The sequence below is a fragment of the Austrofundulus limnaeus genome, unplaced genomic scaffold (assembly GCF_001266775.1).
Source record: "Austrofundulus limnaeus strain Quisiro unplaced genomic scaffold, Austrofundulus_limnaeus-1.0 Scaffold726, whole genome shotgun sequence".
NCBI lineage: Eukaryota > Metazoa > Chordata > Actinopteri > Cyprinodontiformes > Rivulidae > Austrofundulus > Austrofundulus limnaeus.
This window is the reverse complement of record NW_013953128.1, coordinates 67,675-77,377: the sequence shown is the minus strand read 5'-3', so window position 1 is coordinate 77,377 and position 9,703 is coordinate 67,675. Positions and strand designations below refer to the sequence as shown.

The 9,703-nt window shown below is 42.3% G+C and overlaps 1 protein-coding gene across 1 annotated transcript in view; it reads right to left on the bottom strand.

Annotated features, from left to right (window-relative positions):
- Positions 1-1,815: 1,815 nt before the first annotated feature.
- The window catches only part of adnpb (activity-dependent neuroprotector homeobox b), a 12,318-nt gene continuing 4,430 nt past the window's right edge, over positions 1,816-9,703 (bottom strand). The window contains exons 2-4 of the mRNA XM_014028205.1: positions 8,706-8,822; positions 5,693-5,785; positions 1,816-5,556 (exon numbers count right to left, since the gene is read on the bottom strand). Coding sequence (XP_013883659.1) covers positions 2,701-5,556; positions 5,693-5,785; positions 8,706-8,813 — 3,057 coding nt within the window. The 5' untranslated portion in view covers positions 8,814-8,822 and the 3' untranslated portion in view covers positions 1,816-2,700. The remainder of the gene's footprint in view (positions 5,557-5,692; positions 5,786-8,705; positions 8,823-9,703) is intronic.

Sequence of the window (9,703 nt, the reverse complement as noted above, 5' to 3'; positions counted from 1 at the left end):
GGCTGTTTCTGTGCAAACTGTGAACCTGAAAAAGGGGTAAGAAGCTCAAAGACGATCTGAATAACTTAGTAAAGTAAAACTTGATGTACATTGTATTTTTTGCAAAAACGCAGCCTGAAACCTTAATATGCTGAAAGTTAAGCAGAAAAAAAGAAAAGCTGTAAGCAATTGTAAAACTGCCACAAAAGCTGAAAGTATCTGAAAAAGCTGAATCTAGCACAGAAAAGTAGAAAAAGCTTGTTTGAATTAAACAGCAAGCAGCTGAAATGATCACAAACAGGTGAATTTAGCTGAGAAAAGCTAAAATTGGCTGAAAATATCCAGCCTGGCCCTGGCCTTCCTACGCAGTTCCACTCAGTTCTAGTTTCCCTTCACTGCTCTGATCAAAGCCGAGAACAAGGGGCTGCTTTTTACCAGGCTAGAAGCTATCTAAAATAACTTAAATTTCAGAAAGAAGCTATATATAATATGCGGAATAGCTGAAAAAAGCAGGAAGAAGGACCAAGGAAGCTAAAATTTGCACAGTGAAGTTAAAAAAGGCAGAAGAAGAAGAAAAGGTGAAAAGTAGGAAACGTTAAACTGTTTTGAAGGATTTATATGTTGAAGACMGCTCCATTCATTTTCAATGAGAACAAAAAATGGCTAAAAGGGTTAAACTTATCAAAAAGTATCAATAGCTGAAATTTCAAAAGTGACAGATTATCCTGAAGGACTAAAGTTTTGATTTATAAATTGCTGAAATCTTTTTCATGAACAAGTATTACATTCTTTTAACTTTTTTAATTTATTCAAATTAGTTTTGTTTGAGTCACAAATTAGAAGTTTACCATTGATTTAATGTGTTTTTATAAAATTAAATAAAAAAAAACTTTTTAAATGTGGGGGCTGTCACTGGGCCGAAGGAAAGCCACCTGTGTGGCTGATGTGGCCCGCAGGCCATGATTGAATAGCCCTGCTTTACACTATTAACCTCAACATGTGAGACATGAACCAAACTGATTCTAAATGGTTGCAACAGCTGACTGTAGAAAACAAAAATGGCTCCAACTAATTTTGCAGCAACAGAGTTCAAACTGAGTGTTCTCCAACATGAGGGCAAAAAATATAAATCATATTAATGCTGTTAATTGATGGAGTTGACTGTTAGTTTATTAGCTGTCTGTCTACAACGGACTAACTTGTAAACTTAATCCAATTAAAGACATCCTTCACACCCAGTCTGTCTTTGCTTCAACAAAAATGTCTGTACCTCAGTAAATTATACAAAAAACTAGTTAAAATTTGGTGTGTAGTTGTTAAAGTGCCTGTGACGTCAAATTTTTGTAATAAACATGAATGCATTTTTTGAAAGATAACATTAATAACGTACTACAACAAAGATTTCATACTGCTGAGATGAACAGTTGTTGACATATTCACATGCAAAGTAACAGGAAGTGATGTCAAAGGGGAATGTCTGCATGTAAACAGAGCATTGCTACAATAACTAATGCAAAAAGTTGTGTATGTGTGTATATATATAAAAGAGCGATGAAGAGTCAGAGTTCAAATAATGTTTAAGACCAGAGAGAGTTCCCCTTTGATGTCACTTCCTGTTTCACTTTGGCTGAGCCAAGTTCAAAAGAAAATCTGAAACAAAATGGGTAAAATTATGTTGAAACATGTCACAGACGCTTTAAGAGGTATTCATATTTTAGGGAAACAAATTCACTAAAAAAAATGCAAAAACATGAATGTTTACAATAACTATACCTAAAAACCAAAACAAGGGAATTTCTTTTAATTTAGCCGTGTATAATTATTCACCAAGACTTCTTTTGTGCACAATCCACCCTCTTTTAATCTGAACCACCAGTTCTGTGAGAACCACAACTACATCATTTTATTGTTCATAAATGCTTGGGTGGAAAATGAAAACATAAAATACACACAATTTTAGAAAACAGTGAACACAACCATCTTTTTTTTTCCTTTTCTCCTTTTTTTTTTGGAAACAAAACAAGAAGCTTTCCTTTTTGTGAAAGCCAGTATGCTGGTTCCTGTCCAGTCTTACAGACCAAAGAAACATCAAGTTGAAACTGTGAAAGTAGCATGTACAGCACAGTCAAAGCTATTTAGCAATAGGTGCAAAARAGTGGATGAAATGACTCTTTAAACGGGCAGAAAATTATAAAAACAACCTACTCGAAATTTTGAAAAGAAAATCATTTATAGATATTTGGCAAAAAATATAGTTATGGTAAAAAATAAATGGCCACAAAAGCAACAGCTATTGTTAAGCAGGGCGAAGGGGAACGTACGAGGCTGCACAGGTAAGAGCAGATAATTAGGGTACGTGTACATCAACATGTGTCCAAACAGGTTTAAAAGACTGTACAAATTTACACCACCATTAGAAGAACTACATGAAAAGTAATGGGTTATATGATCAGTTTAAAACTCCTTTCAGGCGCATTGACTAGCTCAGAGGCTAAATCAATGCTAACAACCCTTTATTTCATATTAGGATTAAAGAAGGCATTTTTTTCTTTCCCCTGTTTCTGTTTGGTGTAACTTCTGCTGCCTCTTTTAGTCTTTTTATTTTTTAAAACCTCACTGGATGGCTTGTTTCGACTGGTCTCTTTTCAACACCTCCATCAGCAGGTGTAGCTGTGGCTGAGCTAGCAGAGGCAGATTTATCCTGAATCTGAGCGTTGTGGGTCAGACGTGCTGTTTGCCCAGCTGGGCTCCATCTCGCTCACTTCTCGCGGACGACGGGACAAACTTGGGGATGATGATGGGTAAAGAGTCTCTTCCTGAGCTCTCTGTTGTGCCAAAACCATTCTCTACAAGAGACCCATCATCATCATCATCATCATCGTCATCATCATCATCGTCGTCATCATCATCGTCGTCATCAGACAAATCGTCTAAATCTGAAACCATCTTCATGTCTGTCCTGGGCTCTATTCTCTTCCTAGCTGCAGTTTCTCCCACTGCTTCCTGGATATCCCTCTGCTGCTCCTCCTCGTCGCTGTCCGAGTCGATGGCGATGGGCTCAGAAAGGTCCAGGGGTGTTTTTCGTGACGAGGCACTGCCGATCGTCTCGGTTTGGTCTCGACACGCGCCGCCGTTAGCCGCGGCGAGCTCCCGGTGTCTGCGGAGCGCCTGCTGCGACAGCCCCAAACGCGTCTTGGACGTCCGGCGCTTCCGGTGCTCACACTCGTACGCGCCGTCCTCCTGGCGGAAGGCCAGCTCGTGGTCCAGCCGGCCGAGCTCGTGCATGCTGAACCCCAGCAGCACGCCGGCGCGCTGGGCCTCGCACTCCCGCACGCACCGCCTCCGTGTGCTGACGAAGTGGCTGGAGATGTCGGACTTCCAGAGCCAGAGGAGGGACGCCAGCTTCTCCACCTCRCGCTGCGTCGGGTACGGCACGCGGTTGAAATACTGCGTCAGGAAAGCCTTCCTGGTCTCGTACGGCTGGTTCTCCTGACCCGCGGGGTCCAGGGCCAGCACCACCGGCTCGTCCGGGTTCTCTTCAAACGTGGAACCGTTCATATCCCGAGGGTGGGCCCTTTCGCCGGGGGGGCCCGCCCGCCGGCGTTTCGGTGTGCCGGCGTCGGAGTTGTTGACGCCAGGCCGTTTCAGGGTGCCACTCTGAGACGGGCCGAGGCGGGAGGAGTGGACCGCCCGGCTGTCCTGACCGTTCTGAGACTTGCCCACRCCTCGACAGTGGACCAGGTGCAGGGTGATGGTGGAGGCGGTCATGTTGCTCGTGTAAACCCCCAGRCAGTGGATGCACTTGTAGGTCAGCTTCTTCTCCACAGGGTGAACCGTCTGGATCACCTGGTGCCTCTCTCTCAGGTGATGGGCCAGAGAGTCTGAGATCGGGCCTTTGAGGATGGAGAAGCAAAGAGGACACAGCGTCTTCCCCACGTCTCTCTTGTAGGGCACGGACGCTGGTGGAGGACTCTTGACCGGCGGGGCGTCCTGCAGCGCCGGCGCAGCTTTTGGCGGCTGCTGAGGCGTCGACCTCTTCCCTGATAGAGAAGCAGACAGAGCGGACACGGACGTGGAGCTGTTCTGGGCGTGGAACGCCACCGACTCCTCGGGGGCGTCTCTCATGTTGTACGTGGTGACGATCAGCTGGACGTTTTTGGGGTTCCCCTGCTGCAGAGTCAGGTCGAAGGTCAAGGGGGAGTCGGTGCGAGGGCCCACCCGCTCGTCCGGGTGCGACAGCCGCATGTGGGCGACCATCTTCTCCACGTCGTTGAAGGTGGCGCGGCAGTGCGGGCAGGACAGGCCGTGGATCAGCATGTGGTTGAGCAGCGTGTCGCTGGGCAGGTAGCGGTTGCAGTACAGACACTTGCTGGTGAAGTTGTGGATCTTCATGATGTAGTTGGCCACGGCCGGCACCTTCTCCGCTTTGTGCTCCTTCTCAAAGTGGGAGCTGTAGACGTTCTCCGGGAAGAGCTCGTTGCAGATGGTGCAGATCTTCCACTTCTGGGTGTAGGACGTGCCGAGGAGCGAGGAGCCGCCCTTCTTAGCCGTGACGGAGGCCACGGTGGTGGCCGCCGCCTGAACGCGGGAGCCCAGCAGGTTGGACTTGAGTGCAGAGGAGGCGCCGGCCACGAGCGGGCTCCGCAGGTTCCCGCTGGAGAGGAGCTGCTTCGCTGCGTGCGACTGCTGGGGGACGGACACCTGGGCGTTCCCTGGCAGCGTGGCCCTGATGTGATGGTTGGTTAAAGAGAACGCCTGGTTGGCCCCCTTCAGTCCTATCGCATCGTGTTTTAGTCCAGCTAGAAGACTGTGTGAGCTGAAGCCAGTTTTGGACGCGATGATGGCTCGGCTCAGCTGCTGCGTGGCCGGAGACCGTGCCGTGGCCAGCACCGCTCCTTTAGGGCCCATCCCGATGATGGTTTTGTCTCCTAGAGTTTTTGCGGGGAACATGATGATGGGTTTGGGTCGGGGGACGATGACGCTGGTGTGTCCGATCATGGCGGTGACCTGGTAGCCGATCCGCTCGTGGTCTTCGATGACGTGTTGAACGAGCGCCTCGTATGTGCGAGGAACAAAGAGACACTTTTTGCAGTGGATCTGGTTACTGCTAACATTGTTCGTGTTGTTAGCGCTCTCTGTGTTTCCGTTCTGGGCGTTAGTTTTCTCTCCTGGTTTGACGATGTAGGGGTGGGCCACCTGCTGAAAGTGTTCTCGGTAGATGTGCTTCCGCACCACGTTGTACAGAGGGTCCCTGTAGGTGCACTTCTTGCAGTAGTACACCGCCTGCTCCACGCTGTCCCCGGTCCTCTTCAGCAGGCCGTCCTTCATCACCATCCCGCCGGCCGCCGGCACCACGCCCCCGGGGCCCTGCCGCACAGCGTTGTTGGGCATGTGGAAAAGTTTGATGTGCGTTTCCAGGGTCTTTTTGTTGCCGTTGAAAGTGCAGTAGGGGCAGGTGAGCAGGATGTTGTTCTCAAAGTCCTCGCTGTGAACGTTGCGGAAGTGGCTCTTGTACGCCGAGAAATACTTGGATGAAAAGACGCAGCCTGAGCAGCAGAAAGGTTTGGATCTGTAATCCTGGAGACAAAGAACAGAGGAGCATAATTTACTGACTCAACAGCACCAAATAAAAAACAAACAACTTTTTGAAGCTATATAACCAAAACATACAAGACTAAAAAAATGTCAGGATTCATATTCTTGAGTCACACACCTGGACTTTGGTATGCGATGGCTCCCACATGCACACATCTTCCCAGTTGGTGTGTTTAATGTACACTTCAGGAGGGGTGAAATCTTTAAAGTCCTGAAAAAGACACAAATACATCAAATTAGTAGAATGTTTATTTACAAAAGGGCGACATGTGAGGCGAAGTTACAACATAAAAAGGAAATTAAACTTGTTTTAGGTCAATCTTTTTAAAGCCCTGTCACACTATAGACAACTTATGAACGTTTTGAAGACGTCTACTTTGAAGACGGAAATGAAAAAATCAACAGGAAGCTTCTTTTTGTTGTGTTCATAATGTAATTCTAACAAATAACTTTTATTAGCAATTTAGACAAAAAATGTTTCATTAGTTGCCGTGTGTAACTAAAGTTACAGATTAATGCAGGGTTTTAAAGTTGCTGCCTGTAAGAAATACATTTAATGACATTTCAAACTGTTTCTTTATTCAAATCTSTCAGGCACTCAGTGAACAAAACCTTAATTTTTTTACCCCAACATTTACAAGTACTCCAGATATTTCTAGTGTGGCTCGCCACAGCATTTTATGTGGCCCACGAGAGCGTCAAAAACTTATAGTCTTAAGATAAGCTGCTTTAAAACCAGCATTTAACAGAAACYACATCTCCCATAATGCATGTTGATTATTTTTCCCACAAAATGACGACCTCCCACAACTAATTAGAGCTGAACAGGGTTCTAAAATAGCCAACAGCCATCAAAATTCACCATGTAAAACATTTCGCTGCATTTTCAGTGGCTACTTTTACTGTGGCCAAGTTGTACTGGGAAGTGGGATTTTCCCCACTTACAAGTCGTAAGTTAAAACTGGAACGTCCCTCCAGTTGGAATTCCCTGTTAGAAAGTGGGAGAGTTCAGAATTCAAGATGGCAGCTCCTCACCACAACTCAGTGAGTAAAACTCTCTTACTTTTACTTTAAATAATATTTCTGCAGAGGTTTACAAAGTACTTGAAAAAAATAACTAAGTAAAAGTAAAATTACATGAACAGAAAATGACTGGTAAAAACTAAATTTCACTGATGAGAAAACTACTCAAGTCGTAAACTGTTCACAAAAATTGGGAAAGTTAAAAGTACTTTTACACACTCTCTAAGAAATAAACTGTTGAATTTACTGAATTAAACTGGTTCCACTAAACCAGGTTGAGTAAATTGAGCGATATATTTATATTCTTTGCTCAGTTTATTCAACTAGGCTCAGTGGAGCCAGCTGACATGACTTTGTTGAGTAAATTCAACACTATTTTTAAAGCAGAAACATTTTTCATGATGAGTTCAAACATTTTTAATTTTGTAACAAGTAACTAGGTGTTACATTTTAAAGTAAAGAAGTAAAAGAATCATTTTCACTTTAAAATGTAACAAAATAAAAGTTAAAGTAGCTGTTTAAAAAAATAATTGGTAAAACTACAAATCCTCAAAAAAACTACTTAAGTACTGTAAAGAAGTAAACATACTTAGTTACTATAAACCTCTGTATTTCTGTATTATTTACTTCATATTTAATCAGTCGTATATGTAATACTTTTCAGTGTTTATAAGAGGATGAGTTAGAACACTGTTATTATGCAGGAAATACCAGGTAGAGCTCAGTGTTTGTTAGCGGGGCTCAGACAGAGCAGTAAAACGAGGAACATGATGATTCATGTTTAGTCAAAGTTAAAAACWACTGGCCTTTTGAGGACCACCATGATGCACTCATGTGGCCCTTGGTGGAAATGGGTTTGATACTCGTCTTTAGGAATACATATGTTTACCTGGTGATAGGAAACAAGGCCTACATTTCCAATTATTTCTTGTTTGTGATTCTCATGTCTACTAGGTAAATATTTACTCTGATCAGCTCAATGCAAGTAGAATTCCTTTAGCACCATCGAAAACTGCATCAAGAGGGACCAGTTCTGTAGAAGTCCAGATGTTTGCATCTTAATAAAACCCGGAGAAGTGGATTACAAACCCTGTAAAGGTTTACGCTTGTGGAACGTCTTACATTTGGTGAAAAATAACAAGAATGTGACCACGGGTTAGTGTTGGGGTGAGAGTTATAACCTATTTTTCACTTTGACTTTATTGAACGTAATGTATTAAAAAAAGGTTAAACACGAAAGAAAAATTAATTTAAAACAAATGAAGAATAGTGAATTATATTTACACGTTCAAAGGAGTGGGTAGAAGTATAAACTTATCTTTTCCACCCACTCCTCTAACAGCTATAGACTCATCCTTAATTACAATTCATAATAACTTGGTTATAACAATCTTTAAATTTTTATATCCATATCTCTAACTTGTACAAAGCATTCATTTTTGCATGCTATTAAGAGCAAGCATCCATAAATTAACGTGTTAACAGTTTTTCCATAAACCATAAGTAATTGACACTAAACAACTTTAAACTAAACAATAACATTGATAATAGCAGCAATTACCATATTTATTTTTCATATTGATATGCAGTGATGACCATCTTTTTAAAAAACATTTTTAAACTGTTTTATGTTTGGACATTGATTGATTTCCATATTTAAACCATTCCACAGCTTCAACCCATATAATGGTACACAAAAATTTTAAATTCACATTTTTCCCTTAAATTATAAAGTCCTTCCTTTTTTTTAGCAAAAGCTTTTGAATGTTTCCCTGTAAGAAATTATTTTTGGCTTTAAACAAAATAATAGCCGTTTGTAAATCCACTGTCAGTAAATTTTAAAAGTGTAGATTTTATGAACAGTGCATGTGTATGATCCAAATAACCGACCTTATTGATTATTTTTAATGCAGCATAATTCAGGATATCAGTTTGTAGGTTTAAACAAAGCCTATGCAACAATGATGCCTACTGCTACGGATCTCTAAAAATAAACTTTGTGACCATTTTAAGATGCGAGGGCCATGAAAAATCAAAAAAAAAATTTTTTTTTAAAAAAGGTAAGGCTCGCTGTCATGACTGCTGAACCCCAAACTCAGCACACTCACCTCCAAGTGATCTCTGCAGAACTCCAGGCCGATGTCTCCCAGGGCTTTCTTGACATTTTTCCTCGCTTTCCGTAGACTGGTGAGGTTATTGACGGGGAGCTGGAACATTCTGCCTGCCTGAGTTAAAAACAAACAAACATACATTTTAACCGGTGCATGGGTGGATTTTTGCTAACAGGGTCTGAAATTAAAAAGTTTGATCAGAAGTACTTTTTTTTTTGCACACTTGACTTAATTTGTATTCGCCGAGAGTAAAGATCTGCTGAAAAAGGGTCCTTCAGAGGTGCAACACTTTTAGGATTCAGATTCAGAGATGTCTGTTTTGAAAAATTAACCCATAATTACAGGCAGCCAGTCATTTTCACCTCTGCTACAAGGGTCACTTAAACGAAAAAGATTTTCACACAAGATTACCAAAATGAACTCCAGGTTTTAGTTGACAAAAGGAGTTTAAAAACATACATTTCCATTAAAGAAGCTCTTGCTGTTTAAGTGTCAACAAGTCGTGGTAGTGTCATCATGAAATTAAAATCATTATTTACTCTCAGGTGGCTCACCTGCGCAAGTTCTTGGTTGAAAACTTCAGCCTTTCTGTGCAGATATACAGTGTTTACACCAGGAGTCTACAACTTGTCGCCACATGTGGCTCTTTGAAAAGTGACCAAACATGACAGAATAATCAGTGATGCATTGCCAATGCAGTGCACGCTATTGTGATACGTTTCTCATCCAAGTCATCTCCACTTTGCCATGCTTCTCCTCCTGCATACTTTGTCCTAGAGCTGCCATTGTAATTTATATTTGTAAATCTCCTGTGCCAAATGATGGCTATGCCTTTTGGTGCCTGTACAACTTATATTTTTTGGAAAAATTAATGTTTAATAATTTATAATGGGAGTCAATGGAGCCTTGTATTGGTCCAATACTGCCCCTGCTGTATCTACTCAGTACTGCACCATGGTTTAATAATATTTAATCTCAATAGTTCAGTGTTTACA